The sequence below is a fragment of the Amphiprion ocellaris genome, chromosome 13, assembly GCF_022539595.1.
Source record: "Amphiprion ocellaris isolate individual 3 ecotype Okinawa chromosome 13, ASM2253959v1, whole genome shotgun sequence".
NCBI lineage: Eukaryota > Metazoa > Chordata > Actinopteri > Pomacentridae > Amphiprion > Amphiprion ocellaris.
The window spans coordinates 22515377-22535075 of record NC_072778.1 but is presented as its reverse complement, the minus strand read 5'-3'; the positions used below and the strand labels follow the sequence as shown (position 1 = coordinate 22535075).

Genomic DNA, 19699 nt, shown 5'->3' with positions numbered 1-19699 from the left:
TATCTTTTGTATACCGGTACATGCATCACTGAAGGTTCATCTGAATGAAGGTGCATGGAACAATAATGGAAAGGTGGTCTATGTTGGAATGACAGAATACCATCACCAGCAGCAATGTTACCTATCCCATTTCTAAAAAGGGCTTTTGTGTTAGCCTCACGATGAACTGGTGACCTGGGTTTACATAACTTTCCCATTGTTCACTAAGACAGACTACAGCCTTCCGTGACCTGCTACAGTATAAAAAGGGTAGAGCTAAGGCACGGCGGGATCATGAATTTGATTATGTTGTTCAATTCATTCGAATGTATAATATCAAATTTCTAAAAACTATACCTGAAAAATATTTAAAGTATAAACCCTTGTATATTCAGCACGGTTAAATAATTTTGCTTGTAACAGGTTTATATGTAACAAACCTGATAATATGATTACCAGCTAACAGATACACTTTTTCTTGTAGACAGCAATGTAAATGTTTACAGGATGAATTACTGCTTATAGTGCTTGAAAACATTGTATGGTGGTGGAGAGGTACAGTATGATGTTGTTACCTTTGACAGCTGCTGCCTCAGTGTCACATGGAGCAGGAACTGATGGGACCTCACCGATGGCTGAGATGATATGAGTTGCCTCTACTGAAGCCTCTGGATGGTAAACAAATACAGAAGGCACAAAAGTTTGTGTTTGCATGTGTGTGAGCATATGTGACAACAGTCACATGCACAGACCTTTCATAAGCCCTTACTCCAATTTATGTTTTGCAAGTAATAAGATCACTGTAAGCACTGAATGTCTGAAACTACAGTAAAATGACTAAGCTTTGAGCTCTTAAGAATAGTCTTTATGGTAACCAAAACTTTTGGGGATTCTTGAGTTGCTTTTAAACCAAAAACTAAAAAAACACCAATTATCTGTAAAACAAAATAAGGCTAAAGAAAGACTAATGAAGATTGTATATTGTTGTGGAAAAAACAAATTCACACATTACAGACTCCTGTAAAAATCTCTCAGGGATTTATTCACATTAATTATCTACTCATTATCATTTGCTTACATATTCAGTAAATCCACTTTCTACGTTTCAATTTCAACACAGCTTCATCAGCAGAATGTGTTGATGGCATAACAATATGTAATGGATTGCATTACTGTGTAAACCTTAAAAGCGCTCCAGAGGATAACAAGACAGAGCAAATGCTAGAATCTACATTCTAATGCTAATTCTAATAGCACCATCACTAATTAATATTAATTCACAATTAATCTGTTAATTATTTTCTTGTGAACAATGGAGAATACAGAGGTTAATAACACAGATTTGCAGGTAAGTATATTAAAACATGAATGCATAATATCAAGTTAAATCAGACATAAAGCAGCCAAAAATGGATTACTGACTGCCTAAACTTTAAAAATGCAGTTGCTCTTTGATGCCACTTAGTCATGGATGAAAGTATTGGCACCCCTGGAATTTTTCCAGAAAATACACCATTTCTCATAGAAATTGTTGCAATTACAAATGTTTTTGGTATCCACGTGTATTTCCTTGATGTGCATTGGAAAAACACAAAAAAGAAAAAGGCCAAAATTGACATAATTTTACACAAAACTCAAAAAATGGGCCATACAAAATTGTTGCCACTCTTTGAAAACTGTGGGTAAATCATTTTATTTCAAGTATATAATGCTCGTTTAAACTCACCTGTGGCAACTAACAGGTGCTGGTAATATAGAAATCACACCTGAAGCCAGTTAGAATGTATAAAAGTTGACTAAATCTTTGTGTTGTGTGCCTATGTGTGTCACATCAAGCATGGAGAAGAGAAAGAAGAGCCGAGAAATGTCTAAGGACTTAAGGAGCACAATTGTGGAAAAATATGAACAATCTCAAGGTTACAAAACCATCTCTAGAGATCTTGAAGTTCCTTTGTCCACTGTGTGCAATATAATCAAGAAGTTTATAACCTGCCTGGATGGGGACGGAAGAGAAAAATTGACGAAAGAATGCAACGCAGGATAGTTTGAATGGTGGATAAACATCCTCAGGGTGTAAAAGTGTCAGCTCACACCACATCTGAATGAGAAGGAGCGCTATGGCAGGAGACCGAGGAGAACCCCATGGCTGACCAAGAGACATAAAAAAGTCAGACTGGAGTTTGCAAAAATGTACCTGAGTAAGCCTCAATCCTTATGGGAGAATGTTTTGTGGACAGATGAGACTAAGGTAGAGCTTTTTGGAAAGGCATGTCATTCTACTGTTTACAGAAATCAGAATGGGGTGCCTCTGGCACTGGGTGCCAGAGGCACCTTGACGGTGTGCAAGGAATCATGAAATCTGGAGACTATCAAAATATTTTGGGCCACAATGTAGGGCCTAGTGTCAGAAAGCTGGGTCAGCATCAGAGGTCATGGCTGTTCCAGCAGGACAATGACCCGAAACATACCTCAAATAGCACCAAGAAATGGTTGGAGACAACCCGCTGGAGAGTTCTGAAGTGGCCAGCAATGAGTCTGGATCTAAAACCCATTGAACATCTATGAAGCGTCCTCAAAATTGCTGTTGCAATAAGGCACTCTTCAAATCTGACAGACATGGAGCAGTTTGCAAAAGAAGAGTGGTCCAAAATTCCATTTGAGAGGTGTAAGAAGATGGTTATAGGAAGCGAATGGTCTCAGTTATTTCTTCCAAAGGGTGTGTAACCAAATATTGAGTTGAGGGTGCCAACAATTTTGTCTGACCCATTTTTTGAGTTTTGTGTAAAATTATGTGAATTTTGGCTTTTTTCTTATGCTTTTTAGTGTTTTTCCAATGCACATCAAGGAAATAAACGTGTGTACCAAAAACATTTGTAATTGCAACAATTTCTATGAGAAATGGTGTATTTTTCTGGAAAAATTTCAGGGGTGCCAATACTTTCGTCCATGACTGCATGTGCGTGCCTTTAATTGTTTCAGCTCTAAAGGATAGTAAAGGCACCAGGAACATAGCATTCTACAGAAAAGTTACAGAACAACGTGAAGATAGCTTACCCTGAGATATTTCTGTCAGCACATAAGAACAACAAAGTACACAATTACGAACACTTCCATTTTAGCAAAACTAAATCATCACCTACACGACAACAATGTATTGTATTTTCCAATATTATGACTTGTAGGCCAGTGTGTACTTGTTCTGTAAAACCCTGAAATATGAGGAACAATCAACCTGAAATTAGTATAGAAAGAGAGAGAGAGAGAGAGAGAGAGAGAGAGAGAGAGAGAGAGAGAGAGAGAGAGAGAGAGAGAGAGAGAGAGAGAGAGAGAGAGAGAGAGAGAGAGAGAGAGAGAGAGAGAGAGAGAGAGAGAGAGAGAGAGAGAGAGATTCACACTTTTATTCATATGCAAACATAATGGCACAAGGATTTTATAATCATCAATTAGCCTTTCAACACGATTAGTTAGAACAATGTAGCATCAGAACACGAGTGATGGTTGGTGGAAATGGGCCTCTGTACACCTATGTAGATATTCCATTAAAACTCAGCTGTTTACAGCTATAATAATCATTACCACATTAACAATGTCTACACTGTATTTCTGAATAATTTTATGCAATCTTCATTGAGAAAAACTGCTTTTCTTTCAAAAACAACGATATTTCTAAGTGACCCCAAACTTTTGAATGGCAGTGTATGTATATTTATGCAAAATTGTATGCATGTGAGCGTGCATACTCTGATATGTCATGACAGCTTTATGGGCTGTAAAGTGTGCCGTTATGTATCCACCTGTGAATATACTCATGTGAACACAATAATGATTAAATTTCTTATCTGAGATGACACAATCATACAGGAAATCAGTCCAGTGATACTAAGCTGACTCACTGCTGGCCTCTAGTGTCCTTAGTAGCACCATGCAATGAGTGCCTGTCATGACAGCAGTTACCCAAAAATACAAAAAAGTACCTGTGCGTATGATCTAAGTCTTGTCCTATAAGTCCTACAAATCAGAGACTTACCCTCTATGCTCTGTGCAGGCTGTGTTGTGGCAGGACTAGACTCTTCGGCTGGACTCTCTGCTGCCTCCTTCACTTTCTTCTCTGACTTGGCTTTGGATGCCTTCACTTGTTTGTCCATCATAGAGGGTGGCTGAGCTAATTCCGTCTAACCAGCAACCATTTAAAAAAAAAAAAACCCGATGCATATCACAGTCAGTTCTGGACAAAGTCATAGCTATCAACAACAGATATGATTTTGCTGTTATCTGTTGTACAAACAATATTTATTAATATTTAAAATCCAATGTAGTTAAGCCAGACATTAAATCCCGCTTGAAAATGTTTGACAGTCAGTGGCTTCCAGGTAAAACACAGAGTTCAGCAAAGAACTATGGGTTTTCAATTATTATTACATTTTGGCCAATACAATCAATTATGATCAATGATGATACCAAGGATCAGCTTGAGACAGTCAAATAATTGTTTTTTATTTCTAGCTGTGTTAAAGGTTTTTAGTTTTTTCTGTCACAGCCTCACATACTCACCTGTTTTTTGATGGGCAGGCCTTCTTGAGATGAGGGTCCCAAAGCCAGACTGAACAACAAGTCTGAGTATGGCACATTCTTCTCAACAGCTGCTCTGAACTTGTGGTCCCATTTAGCATAGAGTATTGTACCTCCAATGCCACTACTTACTGTCAACAAGCCAGCAGCAACCACTTTGGTAGCACCACTGTGACAGAAGAGGACAGGGTAGGCATGAATCTGTCATGGTAGCATGTCATGTGACAATGTCTTGGTATCATGAATAAGGCTGAGTGATAGTCTGCACTCCATTACTGTACTGTATGTATATGCTGGTGTATCACCTGGTCTCTCCTGCTGTGTAGTGCCGGCAGTGTTGTACACTGGTTAGAGGGTTTCTCCTGCAGTTGTTCTAGAGAGGCAACAGCAACAGAGAGTGAGGAAGAGAAAATGATTGATATTAAACAGACTCCTAGCTTATGAATTGTTACTAAGTCATTTCAACACCGACACTTAAAGTGAACTAAAATTAACATTGTTTTAGATTCATTTAATCATTTTTTAACCGATAACATCTCTGTGTAACAACAACAATGGTATGTTCAAAATTGTCATGAAAAACAACATGAAATTATATAAGAACACACAAGTTTTCAAAATGGATTTTTACATTTGACTACATCTAAAAAACAAACAAAAACACACAGAATGGCTTTTAAAATTGTAGCATTTCCATTCTAGGTTTAGAGTATTTTTTATTCTTGGAGTTTCCCTCTAATTCCTCCTCTTATGGAATAAAAACACTAATACATTTTTTTTAAAAAAAGTAATTACTTTTTTCATCTACTTCCATGATGCTGTATCGTCCACTTCACTCAAAAATGCATGAAAAACATAGTCATCGAAAAAAATATTAGACCACCCTTGTTTTCTTAAATTTCTTATTCATTTTAATGCCTGGTACAACTAAAGGTACATTTGTTTGGATAAATATAATGATAACAACAAAACTAGTTCATAAGAGTTTAATTTAAGAGCTGATATCTAGCCAATGTCCATGGTTTTCTTGTTAATAACCAAAATCACTTAAGTTCTTATATCAATAGCTATGGCATTGTACTGCAAAAGACGGTGCTTTCAGGCAATTCATGTTTTCTGTCTGTTTTAGTCACATGATACACACAGGAGTACTTGATTGCACAACCATTGTTCTTGATGACTGCAGCCATGCATCTTTGGCATGCTCTCCACAGCAGCCTATTCCTGTTGCACAAATTCAAACAAAATTGCTTTGTTTTTGGGCTTCTGGTTCTCCATTTTGCGTTTGATGATTTTCCATGGGTTTTCAATTGGATTTAGATCTGGTGGTTGAGCAGGCCAAGGCATAGTTCGAATGTTCTGGTTCTCTGATCCACCCCCATGTTTTACTGTAGGAGCAGACAGTCTGGTTTGTAGCTTCTCCAGGCTTCCTCCTAACCAGTAAGTTGGCTGGAGTGGGCATCAATTGAAAATTGCATTCATGACTGAAGAGAACCTTAGCCCAGTCATCAACAGTCCAATCCTTGTGATCCCCAGCAAAGACAAACAAGGCTTTCCTCTGCCTTTTGTTCATGAAGGGCTTCTTCTGTGCCCTGTGTGACTTCAGACCAGCTTCAAGAAGTTGGTTTCCAACTGTCCTGTTGAACAAGTCACTTTTCTCCACAGTGCCCCCTCATTTTTAAGGTCTCTGGAGGTCTAATGACGATTCCTGACACAGGAACAGATGAGTGCACGGTCATCTCGTGAGGTAGAAAGACGTTTCCTGCTGTGGTCAGCTAGCAATTTGGTAGTACCACATTTGGCTTGTTTTTTCTTGGTGTAATGAATGGCTGTCTTGGAGATCTTCAGTTTTTTTGCCACCTGTCTGTCATACCAATTTTCAGCAGTGCTAAGATGGCTGCCTTAACGGCTTCACAAAATTCTTTAGTTTTAGGCATTATGTGAGAGCTGACAAGTTCTGAGTTGTGCTACGGCTTGAATGTCAGCAGGAAACCACTCTAGGCCTTTACATGTGCAGTGCTGCTTGTGACATGAAATGTCCTCTTATATACCCTGGGAATACAATGAAGCATGTCAAATAGGACATTAAGTATTATGTAATAATCTGCATTTTTTGTCGTGTTCATTGTATTCTGCAGGTAATATACCTTTAGTGGTACCAGGCATTAAAATGAACAAGAAATTAAAGAAAACAAGCGTGGTCTAATAATTTTTTCCATGACTGTATATAACCCAAATGTAATAAAATTAATACTGGCCTCCTCTCTTTGCTCCCTCTGTGCCAGCAAAAACTGATTCTCTGCCATACTCATTACTGAAGAACATTAATGAGTAGAATAAGTGTATGGCTTGAAAAACATAGGAGGAAGCGTTTCTGTTCACCCATACATACATCTATCTGTTCATGTAATCTGTAAGAAAGATAATCAGGTATTAATAACCAAGGAAACGGCCAACTCCACTGGCTTTATAGTGACACTGTCTGTCACACAATGTTGACAACATGCCTGATTTATTTAATAAAAGTCATTGAAATAAGACAAAACAGTAAGAAGCAATTAACAAGTTCTTTTTCATATGTGACTTTCGATGTAATGTGACCTCATCTAAGTACCATCCATCATCTATGTGCCACTTAATTCTACCGGGGGCATTTACATGAGGATCAAGACCCAACCGATAGAACTGCATTTCTAGGACTGCGGTGTGCCATGGAAAGTAGCAGCATTTCTCACCATGATAAACAACAATCACAATGTGAGTATTGATTGTGAATCGTTTTATTGTTTAACGTTATAAACATTCCTGATGCCTTCATTTGCACAGCAAAGCTGTTGTTAACCTGCTAAGCTGAGAAACAAACTATGTTTGAACTCATCATTAAACTTGCACACTGTCACGTTTTATGTAATGGCAGCCTGTTAAACCAACTCTGAGCTTTTTGCTGATTAGTTTCATTGAGTCATAGAACAATTTTGGCAGCCCAGCTCAGAGATGATAATTAACTACAGCCAGCATATTAATTAATACTTCATCAGATGATAGAAGCATGTTGAAATGACCACTATCTGTCACTAGGCTAAGCAGCAACAACCTTCAGTGTGAATGCTTGTTAAATACTCACTGTTTTACAGTTTGGAATAGGTTTAATTCTAATTTATGTGTTCTTATGGTTGCTCAAGGATCTAATAAATGTTCAGTTTAACCCACTGTCCTCTGTTTTTTTAAAGGTGGACTTAACAATTTAACAAGAAATTCTGACCCATATTGAACAGAAGAGGCACATGCTGTCAACACTACCACTGGCCATTCTGTTGCTAAAGCAGTTATGAATAAAATACATTTTACACAGTTTATCAGACAGATCAATTCTCTCTCTCTCTCTCTCTCTCTCTCTCTCTCTCTCTCTCTCTCTCTCTCTCTCTCTCTCTCTCTCTCTCTCTCTCTCTCTCTCTCTCTCTCTCTCTCTCTCTCTCTCTCTCTCTCTCTCTCTCTCTCTCTCTCTCTCTCTCTCTCTCTCTCTCTCTCTCTCTCTCTCTCTCTCTCTCTCTCTCTCTCTCTCTCTCTCTCTATATATATATATATATATATATATATATATAGAGGGAGGGAGGGAGAGAGAGAGCGAGCGAGAGAGAGAGACCCTTTCCAAAAAATTAGAATACAATGGAAAAGTTTATTTATTTCCATAATTTCATTCAAAAACTCAAACTTTCATAGATTATAGATTCAGGGCCCACAATTCAAACAATCTCAAGTATTTATTTGCTTATTTTTACATAATTTGGGCTTCTGGCTCATAAAACCCACAAAAACAGGGATTCAAAAAATGACAATACTGTGAAGAAATCAGCCCAAATTTTGCAGGGCATGAATGTTTTAAACTGAGTGTCACACACTAATCATCTACTAAACTCAGAGCACCTGCACAGGTTTGCCCAGGTGTCATTAAATTGCTTCAGTTTGGTTCAGTTGTCTGAGTTCAGTTCAATATGGGGAAGACTGCAGACTTGACAACTGGCCAGAAGACCATCACTGATACCCTCCATAGGATGGGTAAGCCACAAAAGTTCATAGCTAAGGAGGCTGGCTGTTCACAGAGTGCCGTGTCCAAGCATATCAACGGAAAGTCTAGCGGAAGGGCAAAATGTGGCAGGAGAAGATGCACCAGCAAAAGAGATGACTGTGGGTTTCAGCAGATTATCGAACAGAGAAGATTCAAGAATCTGGCAGAGATCCAGAAAGAGTGGAATGAGGCGGGAGTCACAGCTTCAAAAACCACCACATTCAGACACATCCGGGAGATGGGCTACAACTGTCGGGTTCTTTGGGTCAAGCCACTTCTGAGCCTGAGCCAACGTAAGAAGCGTCTCAACTGGGCCAAGGAGAAGAAGGACTGGACTGTTGGCCAGTGGTCAAAGGTCCTCTTTTCCGATGAAAGTAAAGTGTGCCTTTCATTCGGGAATCAAAGTCCAAGGGTTTGGAGGAAGACGGGTGAGAAACAGAACCCAGGCTGCTTGAGGTCAAGTGTGAAATATCCACAGTCAGTCATGATTTGGGATGCAATGTCCGGTGCAGGTGTTGGTAAACTTTGCTTTCTTAAATCCAAGGTCACCGCAACAGTCTACCAGAATGTTTTAGAGAACTTCATGATTCCCTCTGCTGAGGGTCTGTATGAAGATGCAGATTTCATCTTCCAGCAGGACCTGGCCCCTGCCCATACCGCCAGAAGCACCAAAACCTGGTTTGATACCCATGCCATCACAGTGCTTGACTGACCAGCCAACTCACCAGACCAAAACCCCATTGAGAACCTATGGGGTATTATCAAGAGGAAAATGAGGGGCACCAGACCCAAAAACAAAGAAGAGCTGACGGCAAGCATCAAGGAAATCTGGGCTTCCATAACTCCCAGGCAATACCACAGGCTGATTGGCTCAATGCCAAGGCACATCGAGGCAGTGATTAAGGCAAAGGGATTCCCAACCAAGTATTGAAGATTGACATATCGTTTTGTAAGGTACCATATTTTGATTGATTTGATGTGATCCTAATTTCTTTCCTTTTTTCTGCAAAAACTGAGAAGTAAATGGTGATTTCTTTACAGTACTCTAATTTTTTGAATTCCTGTTTTCATAGGTTTTATGAACTGGAAGCCCAAATTATGTAAAAATAAACAAATAAATACTTGAAATCATTTAAATTGTGGGCCCTGAATCTATAATCTATGAAAGTTTAACTTTTTGAATGGAATTAGGGAAATAAATAAACTTTTCCATGATATTCTAATTTTTTGGAAAGGGTCTCTATATATGTGTGTGTGTATATATATATATATATATATATATCATGGAAAAGTTTATTTAATTCCAATTTTTTGGAAAGGGTCTGTCTGTATGTGTGTGTGTGTGTGTGTGTGTGTGTGTATATACGTATATATGTAAGTTTAACTTTTTGAATGGAATTATGGAAATAAATAAACTTTTCCATGATATTCTATGTTTTTGTAAAGGGTTTCTCTCTCTCATACATATACACACACACACACACACACACACACACACACACACACACACACACACACACACACATATATATATGCCTCCAAAGTTGTCCTTGTGTTTTGCAATTGAAAATAAGTACTATTTTGGCTGGAACAAACCGTTTAAACCTTAACTTGTTCATGAAAAAACACTATTTGGGTGGAAAAAAAAACTTTAAATTATAGGTACTTGGACATGAAGTAGTGTTTTGTGTGGAATACTCCTGAATAAACCATTTAAATTATAAGTATATTTTGAGTGAAATCCTCCTTTGATCCTCTGATGCGCAACATGGTACAAAAATGACCCAAGTCCAATGGAAAAATGGGTATCTCCTGACCGACACTGCGCATCAAAGGGTTAAAACCACAAATTGTTTATTTAGGTGATCATCCATCACGGTAGGTGGCGCTGTCTATTAAAAAAAATGCTCTAAACGTGCAGCCCTGGTAGTGCGTTTCAGTCGGTGCGGGTCCGCTGTAGACACTAATGTGGCATATTGGGACAGCAATTTGCATTACCCGCTTTGTACCACAAGGTAGAACAAGATGCCCGTGTTTACTAAAGTGTGCCGAAGGCCTTTATGATAGCCCTGATATTATTCAGTTCTGCCTGACAACCCGTAGTAGTGACTTAAAATACATGTACTCGAATTCTTTTCAAACGTGACAAATAGTGAAAAACTATTAACGAATGTAAAGAGCAGATATGCAAAAAGCCACGAACAATTCGTACCAAATAGACGTGTTTCTTGACTAAAACTAGCAGCATTTTAAAATATAGGCCGAAAATAACAATGAAAAACACAACTACGGTGTAGGGAAATAAATACTAAAACTAAGAGACGGTTGACAACTGCGACTTTTTATTCGTGTATATATTATGTATGTGAGACTGTAGATACGTCTGTCATGACCTCTCCACCACCAGTAGGTTTAGCCTCGTTAGCTTGCTGAGGAACGAAACTCGCCATCTGTCAAGGGAAGCTAATAGCTAGCACCGGCAATGCACTGTTTCCGAAGGCTCTTTCCACAAAGTCGACTTAAATTTTGTATATAACGTTCGGTATTGTCTTAGGGATAACAGCCAAACTTTGTGCACATTAAAAGCCACTGTAACACATTGAGCCAGGCTGTGGGTCATTGAATGCCAACATGGTAGCTCACGTTAGGAGAAGAATGCTTGGAAGTCTTACCCTGGCTGTGGCATTAGCCCCTCTCAGACAAGCCCTCAGCATGGTTCCCAGTGACCGATTTCTCAATTCCTGATCAGATTAAGCTGCACTGTAGCAGTAGATTTAATATTCTCTTTAGTCCTCTCTTTCTCCGTTTTCCTGCCCTCTTCCTTGTATTTACGTAGCGTCAATGTTTGTGCGCACGACACTGCCCCCTTCAGGACACGGTCTCATTCAACTCCTGTTCAACGTCTTTTACCTGTAGGCCACAGAGCTCACACTCGGAGATCCACGTGACAAAATTGACAATAATATATACAAAAAAAAAATGGTGTCCACTAGGTTTACTTATTCTCCTGAAACATGATATTGGCAGTGTCCATTTCTTCGTAGCTCAGTGAATAAATTACTTTATTTGACAATACAGCTATGATGTGTGTTCAGTATATGGATGACATCATTAGGCTAGTAACGTTTATATAGAGGCCTACAGGGTTCTTCTAAATGTCTGAAGGCCTCAGAGCTTTCAACAGGCAGTTTTATGGGTCAAACAGGAAACTATGCTCTCACCTCACATTAATAAATGAAACTTCAAGGTTTCAGAAAATCACAGGTTGTCATCTGCCTTTCCTTGATGAACTGTTCAGCTCTTGCTGCTGCCTCAGGAAGGTACAAAATAGAATCGGAGAGCCCTCCCACCCTGGACATCACCCATTTCAACTTCTGCCGTCAAGCAGATGTTACAGAGCTCTGAAAACAAAAACAGACTCAGAAAGAGTTTCTACACAAATGCCATTTATGCCCTAAATTCAGGACACATTAAGTAATTCTAGTGTTTAATGGGTTTTCATTGGTTGTTTTCAATGAAGGTGTTTTTATGAATGCTTTTATATGGATGATTTTCTGTTATGTTTTTTTTATACTTTAAGGACAGCACTTTCAATTTTGTTGTTCTCATGCAAAGACAATAAAGACATTCTGATTCTGATTCTTCATACTTTTCAGTATAGAACAATTTTATTGATCCCCAAGGGGAAATTCATAAAAAAAGAGTATCTGCAGTGATTCTTACAGTCAAGAAAACAAAGTCTAAACTATTCATGAATGAGCAAATGTTATGTAATGTAGGTTGCCAGCTATAGGCATTAAAAAAAACACTAAGGGCAAAGTCGTTTTAGGTTCTGTAGAGTATACTTATTCAAGTCAATTCTTTTTATGTAGTGCAGATTCAAATTATCCCAGGGCCCTCGACATTGAATCCCTTACAAAATTATATAGAGAAACCAAGTCAATATTGAATTCTTTTCAGATTGGACACTGTATCTCTGGGTTTGACCATGAAAATTAACGACAAATAAATAAATCCTGAGCTGTAGAAAAGCCGTCTTTCCAGATTAGGTTTTTGCTGTGTACAATTGGGGTCTAAGGAGCATTTTGGTGCCAGCCCGTCAGAAGTAGTGGTCCTGCAAGATTTTGACACTTCAGGGTTGTCTTGATTTTTCAGGGCCGGTTGCTACGTCCATCTTTTTCATACAGTCTGAGTACAGCTCTCAGTTGGGGTGAGGGAAAGAGAGAGAATAGCAACAAAGAAAGCCTGGCTTTTTTGAACTTGCTTTGTAGTACAGGCCTCAGGGCAGCCATCACTCAGATAATGGTACATTCAAGGTTTTTTTTTTTATTTGAAAGTTTTCACCATGAAAGAAACAGCAATAAGAAACTATTGTAACTGTATTGAAAACAAATCACAGCCAAATACAACTGAACTGCAAGTAATAAATTGAAACTCTTATTTCTCTTACTTGTACTTCAAAATGGTACACTCGTACACACAAACTTTGCCAATGAGCCATTAAAAGGAAATACTTTTAAATATTAAGAGGACCATTTGAGTTCAGCCAATTTATATGTATTTGGATTTCATTTAGCTCAAGAGCACAGGATGCAATATAACACTTGCATCTAATGGACATCAACAAACCTGGATGTCTCCTCCAGCATGCCACATATCAGTGCACAAAGTGTTTTTCTAAACATCAAATTGTAAACCATTTAAATGAAGCTTGATTAAAAATGCAATTGTAAAATCTTGACATAAAAAGATGACTCCCTGAGCAGATAAGTAATCAGTAGGTACCAACCTATGGACTGAGAAACACTATACACTGGAAAAGGAAACTAAGGGTAACTAATGAATAACTGGAGCAGAGGCATTTTGGGGAAAAATAGTCTGACTGACAGCATGTCAGTCAGCAAGGAAACAGATGAACCACTCAAAAAGTATAACAACATCTTGCTTTATCTCGGAGAAAGCCAATGACAAGCTATACCACATCAGGTTCTGGTGTGGTTTCTGTCTTCTGTACTTTAACTGGGGTACCCAAACAGTCTTCTTCCTGAGGAAAAAGAGCACAAACAATGACATTCAGTGAAGTCTGTTCATAAGGGGCTGTTTTTCCTTTCAGATACAAGCATATGATGCCACACACCAAACAAAATACAAAATTAATAGATGAACTCTGCTCATAGGTCTTCTTAATTAAGTTGTCATTATTCTCAAAATAGCCTGTGACTGGCTGTGCCAGTTTAAAAAAAATGTCTTAATGTAAATGAAATGTTCCTTTCATGTAAATAACTAAGACTTCTGTCCAAAAGGGAGTGTTTTTGCAGGTCTGTAATGTGCTGATGATGTCTGATAATGACCATGGAGGTATTTATGAGAAAGATTTATGTGATCTAATGATGAAGACAGCTTTGAGATAGTACAGTTTAGGTAGCTGTGCAGAGGATAAGTCAATCAACTCTGGAAAAAATATTTTATTAGTTGTATATTTATTATTCTTATATGCCAAATTTCCCTTGAGACAAAGTTATTCTTTTTGCATGTTCAGCTAGCCCGCTAACAAACACTCTGGGTTATCTTAAAAGATTTTACAAGAATTAATTAATTTGAATTTAATCAAGTGAACACATTTTTCAAAAATGTCCCAAGATATTCATTGCCATCATCAGGAAATCTCAAACTTAATTATCCGCTTGTTAAAATGTGGATCACCTAAACAGATTTGCAAGTGTTGTAAAAATTACTGATTCATTAAAAGGCCATTAAACACCAACTTTATGTCTACTGTTTCTCCTGCAGTCACAACCGCATGTGTGTGTGCTTTGGTTTGAGCTCCAAATGTATTTCAATACTGACAAAAGGAAAGAAATTCAGCTCACCTCCACCGAAAGGCTGTGTGTGCTGAGAGAGGCTGGGGCATTTTGGTAATCTGTCAAAGTTGGTAAGTCCAGTTCAATGTCCATTACATCACTGAGATCCAGCTCCTCACTGGAGGAATAGAAGGAAATCCCATGAGCACAGCTTTTAGCTGACTGACACTGAAGACTATGAACAAGTATATACACACAAGCCTTTGCTAACAGCCAAATATTTTCTCACATGTTATTGAGGGCTTTGTCTTTGCCATCCTCTGTTGGAGGATCCCAGGCATGCAGTTTGACCTTCCACAATTTGATCTGCTGGTCCCAGGAGCGACGGCTGTACTTTCTGAACTTGTTGGGAGTTTTCGGGTGAACACCTGGCTGACGCATGTGTCTTAAAATAGGGAAAAAAGGAAAACACAGTTGTTAGTTTTACTAATGTACTGAATATTTGAACACTTGGGTCTTCACCTTTTTCATTTGCAGTAATGTTTTAAGTGCTCAGAAGAGTTTCATAGCCATTTTGACAGAGGCTGAATATATACCTATTCTGTGTTGACCTACTTTGGAACTTCCTTAATGTATCGGTCATAGGCCAGTGTGTTCTTGCCATAGTTGATCTGTTTTTGTCGTCGTAGCAACACAGCTTCATCAGTCTCCATGTTTTCTCCCTCTCTGGAGTCACAGCTGCAGCAGACACAAAGATTAACTCCCTTCCACATGTGCTGACAATAAAAAAGGTGCACCAGATGGCTATTCAGTTTGAATGGAAATCCAGAGGGTAGCATGCGTCCATCCCTCATGAATCAAGACTGAGACGACAGTCCTTTTCAGCATGGTATACACCGCTCCCTCCTCAGTGATGGAGAGCCACAGTACACATGCAACATTTGTCATACACACAAAAATGAACCACTCATCATGTGGCATAATGCATAGCAATAAATCAATGAACAAAAAACTAACAAATAATTTTCTGATGCTGATAGATCCCTTCTCCACGTTTGAGATAATTCGCGTACAAGTAACTACACTATATTATTTATTTATCATCATTTTAGTTTGTGACAGATGTGACATTATAGAGCAAAGTGAACAAGAAAGGCGATTTGGGCTTGCAAATTGCATCTTTTGCTCCATGATGTGATGTTTTTTGGCCCAATACTGGTGCTGAAATATATAAATTCTTCCCCAAGTGACTTCAAAGAACTCAAAGCATGATGCTTTGAATTGTAAATATCTCAACATATACATATAAATCGAATATTCAGAATGCCTCAAGTAAATATCTTTACTACTAGCGATTCATTTACCTGTGCAAACTGACAAACAGCATTATATATTTTACACTGTTCCTGGCTGGCACGATGACTGTATTCACTACAGAGGGCCTCATTCTTAAACATATGACCAGTTGGGACATATGTTTCACGGACCCCACTCTGTGGAGGAGAGGCACTTGGATCACTGTCCATTCAACAACTCATGAGGCCTACATGCATGGACAGAGCCCAGGTGGCTATGAACTAAAGGAAATTGAGAGACCTGCGCAGAATCCAAAAAGGAGAGCAATAGATTGAGGCAACTAGAGACAAAAACTGTACAATAAGTGAACAGTTTGTATGTATTTGGAACCCAATATTTCATCAATTTATGATTTTAATGGCCAGACACAACGTATGAGAAAGACCAATACCTTCCAGAAGAGCCAGATGAGGTCTTTCTCTCTCTCTGGGTGACCTTTGCACCCAGTATTCTTCTCCTGTAACTGAACAGAGTGTAGGCAGTCAGTTAAAATTAATATTAAAAAAATAAAATAAAAATGTAATTATAAAAGCTATGTGCTTTCAATGGACAGCAATAAAACTATTGAAATACAGTTTAATTACCGCTGCATGTCCCTGTGTACATCCCTCCTCATCTCATCATCCTCCACTTGGCTGCCCCAGTCAGTCTGCCTACCACAGCGAGACACCGGACCTGTGCTCTCTGGAGTGGTGAAACTAGGAAGGAAACACAAGGGACTTAAGAGGTCCAACTCAGACACATCTGATGATTAGAGTGCAGATGCAACCAAGAGATACTGACTGAACCAGTACAGACGGATAAAACAGTAATACATTCAATTACAATAGCTAACACAGTAGAAGGGTTGCAAAATTAAATTAATACCAATCACAATTACCATCTTGGCTTTCCACAATTATATGAACAAGATCAACTACAGTACTGACATTGAAAAAACGCTTCAACTCATAGAAAACTTTATTTGTAAAAAAAAAAAACTTACAGCATAATTATTCAATTTCATCTTGAGTGAATCTGGCATTACTGCTCCCCATTTCACTCGTTTCCAACAATTTTTTTCTCCAACTTCTCTGAGTGCACTGCAGCCACCAAGCAGCATCTACATTGGCCTGCATGTTAGGCATTTAGGAACATCAATAAATTGCGGTTTCTATCGATAAGCAAATGTTCAGAAAGGGAAGTCTTTCATCTGTGACCAGTTTATAGCAGTGCTATCAGGCAAAATGAAGACATTTGCTGATTTAAATATTTTGTATATATGAAGTCACAGTCAATTTCTCCATCAATGTAATACTAGGGTATGGGGTACACATTTATATCATATGCTGGTTTGATCAACTGAAAAATTGGTAGCACCCGTGCTCCAGTGAAAAAGTTAGTTTGAGGCCCTGTTTAATGCAGTTTATTTCAACTTTTGCATTATAGATTTAATAACAACAGGCTGGCCTCTAGAGCTTTTGTTGTACATGAGACGTAAACTGGATATGATTTGTTTGATGCACTGAAGGGTCGAAACCTTTTTTTTATCTGCCTTATGCCAATCTGTTACATACATAAAACTACTTACAATGTGGGTATATACTCCTACCTTGCATGTCTGCTGTCCGGGTGTCTGTAGCTGTCGCCAGTCTGCCCGCCATTTTCCAGATCACCACCATCCTCATTGTTGGTCCGCAGGCTTCCATCAATCCCTCTCTTCCTGCAGTGGGACCACCGAGAAGGGCCAATGTTCCTGTGCAGAAAGACACAACACAGATTTGGAATTAAACAAATACAATCAATCCTTGTTTTAGTATTTCTTTATTGCACACGCCATGTGCATGCAAACAATACACCCTGTGGACCAACCACTGCTGCTCTGAAGGCTACATGCAACATACTTCATGTAAATTATAACTTGTTAAATTACCTAATGGTACCGTTCTCTGAAGGAATGTAACAGCTCTCCAGCTCCCTGGATTTCTTTAACTATAGAGGGCAGAGTAATTTTTATGACAGACGATTAAAAGAGCCTTTGTGGATTTCAAAAAGGGAAGGCAGAGGAGATTGTGTCCAACTGCCTCTGGATTTTTTTCACCTCAAATTTCGCCGGTTAATTATTTATTATTATTTTCTAGTAAAGACGATAGCTTGAACTGTATGTATGATAATAGACTGAGAGGTGTGTGCAGTACAGTGTGGCAGCCTTACTTCTTCAGGCTTGTTTAAGGGAATAGAAACCCATATGGTTCTCCCGCCATCCACTTCCTTCTTTCTACTGTGCTGATAGTCTGCGCATCAATTCATCATCTATCCGACCTTGTTTGCGTCCGATCTCGGGTTTGGGGTGAGGACACTCTAGACTGATTTGCATTTCCAACCTGCACTTTAACGCAGTTGTATCCTGCATACCTGCAGTAAGCAAAACTTCTAGCACGTCCCTCTGACTTCACTGTTCATCTTATGAATAGCTCCCCGTTTCATCTGGTTATAACCGTCAACGAATCGGTACGCATAACCTCATTATTAGAATCCAAAGCGATGGTCAAGTGTACTCTTAAACCGAGGCCTCTGTGTATTGCATCGTACTCCCCTTTCTTCACGCCAATAACAACGGAACAAATAATGCCATAACGTTAACTAACATCAGATCTCAATGTAACGAAAACGGCTCCATGAGGAGCATTTTGCAACGAGGCCACCATCTTAACCACCACAATATTGAAGAAGGTAAAGCTAGTGACACAAACTGGCAGAGAACAGGCACTACGTCCGGTACAGTCACAGAAATGGTCACTCATCAGCTTGAAAATGTTATGTAGGCTTAAACACGTCTTCACATTCATCGTCCTAAACATGGGCTAACTCTGAGCTAACCTCACGCAGCGTTATCTGTGAAGTGAACAGACACAGAGTGACCTCGTAACAGTAGTTGTGATCACAAGTGGACTACGGAATTCAACACTGACCTTTTTTCGTGTTCGCTGTTGTAAGCATCGCGTTGCCTGCCTCTAGTCCAGTCAGACATTTTCTCGACAAAATGGCAAGATGCTCTGTTGTTAGCTACGGCTCTTCAGAAGCGTTGCTGTCTACAAATACCCGCCAACTCTGCAAGACGCAAAGCCCCAAACAACCCGAAGTGTCAGGTGACCGGAAAAGGCGGTCTCGTTCAATTCCTCAAGCGGCGGGCCAAAAGCATAGACAAGATGGTCGTAGCACCCGTGACGTCACCCGTTGGTTTCTGCCATAGGTATATATAGAAGATTAGATACGCCAGCGCGCTGTAGCAGCCGGCTAAACTACGTGCCTACGTGGCGGCCATCTTGGAGGGGGGAATGTTCCCATTAAAAGCAATCCATGTACATTGAAAATAAATCAGAATTTGCTCATTTCTCAACCGATTTTCATGTGGTTTACTTTATTGCCAATGTCAAAACGTGCCATTAATACAGAACATTTGATTTAAAAAAAATGGAAAAAGTCTTTCTACATTCAGTCATTACATATATAAATGTAAAATTTACATTGTAAATAATTAGATATATAGCTATTTACATTGTAAATAATTAGATATAGCTATATGAACAAAAAAGACAGGTAAAAAATATACATATATAGAAACTATGTTTTTAGATCAAAAGATTTAATTGTAAAGGTAATCAAATAATAATTTATATTTATTTATCTCTCTCTCTCTCTCTACAGCTATAGGCTGTTATATACATATCACATGGAGATAGAACAGAACCGAATACAGTTTATTGCCATTTACAAGAAACAGGTACATTGAACTGAATCATTAAGCATGACAAAAATAATTTAAAATACTTAGACATATACACAATTGATATATAATGAGAATATAAATGCTAATAGCATGAAAGCAGGAATACAAGAAGATATGTATTATTTATTTAGATACAAACACAAGTAGGGTGAATAGTAA

General features: G+C 38.7%; 2 protein-coding genes across 3 annotated transcripts in view; both read right to left on the bottom strand.

Annotated features, from left to right (window-relative positions):
• Nucleotides 1-11461, bottom strand: part of immt (inner membrane protein, mitochondrial (mitofilin)) — a 30253-nt gene extending 18792 nt beyond the window's left edge. The window contains exons 1-5 of the mRNA XM_023266603.3: nt 11287-11461; nt 4854-4921; nt 4531-4717; nt 4007-4151; nt 555-647 (exon numbers count right to left, since the gene is read on the bottom strand). Coding sequence (XP_023122371.1) covers nt 555-647; nt 4007-4151; nt 4531-4717; nt 4854-4921; nt 11287-11328 — 535 coding nt within the window. The 5' untranslated portion in view covers nt 11329-11461. The remainder of the gene's footprint in view (nt 1-554; nt 648-4006; nt 4152-4530; nt 4718-4853; nt 4922-11286) is intronic.
• A 786-nt stretch (nt 11462-12247) lies between these two features.
• Nucleotides 12248-18908, bottom strand: slbp (stem-loop binding protein). Of its 2 annotated transcripts, none has more exons than XM_023266629.3 (8): nt 18723-18908; nt 17363-17506; nt 16356-16469; nt 16163-16228; nt 15031-15153; nt 14705-14860; nt 14485-14593; nt 12248-13658 (listed from the first exon to the last, which is right to left on the bottom strand). In XM_023266629.3, exons 1-8 carry the CDS (start codon nt 18779-18781, stop codon nt 13587-13589), a joined length of 843 nt encoding a protein of 280 aa, XP_023122397.1. In that variant the 5' UTR covers nt 18782-18908; the 3' UTR covers nt 12248-13586. The 2 variants fall into 2 exon arrangements, with proteins under 2 accessions (XP_023122397.1, XP_023122396.1); XM_023266628.3 differs by having other exon boundaries at nt 16163-16234; nt 18723-18907.
• Between the last annotated feature and the right edge of the window lie 791 nt (nt 18909-19699).

Bases quoted from the DNA above. Each gene is read 5' to 3' on its own strand.
- slbp (XM_023266628.3), bottom strand. From the start codon at position 18,781: ATGTCTGACTGGACTAGAGGCAGGCAACGCGATGCTTACAACAGCGAA. The intron at 17,507-18,722 runs GTCAGTGTTGAA...CTTTCTGCACAG, and splicing joins AACAGCGAACACGAAAAAAG to GAACATTGGCCCTTCTCGGT. The intron at 16,235-16,355 runs GTAATTAAACTG...CACTCTGTTCAG, and splicing joins GTACACAGGGACATGCAGCG to TTACAGGAGAAGAATACTGG.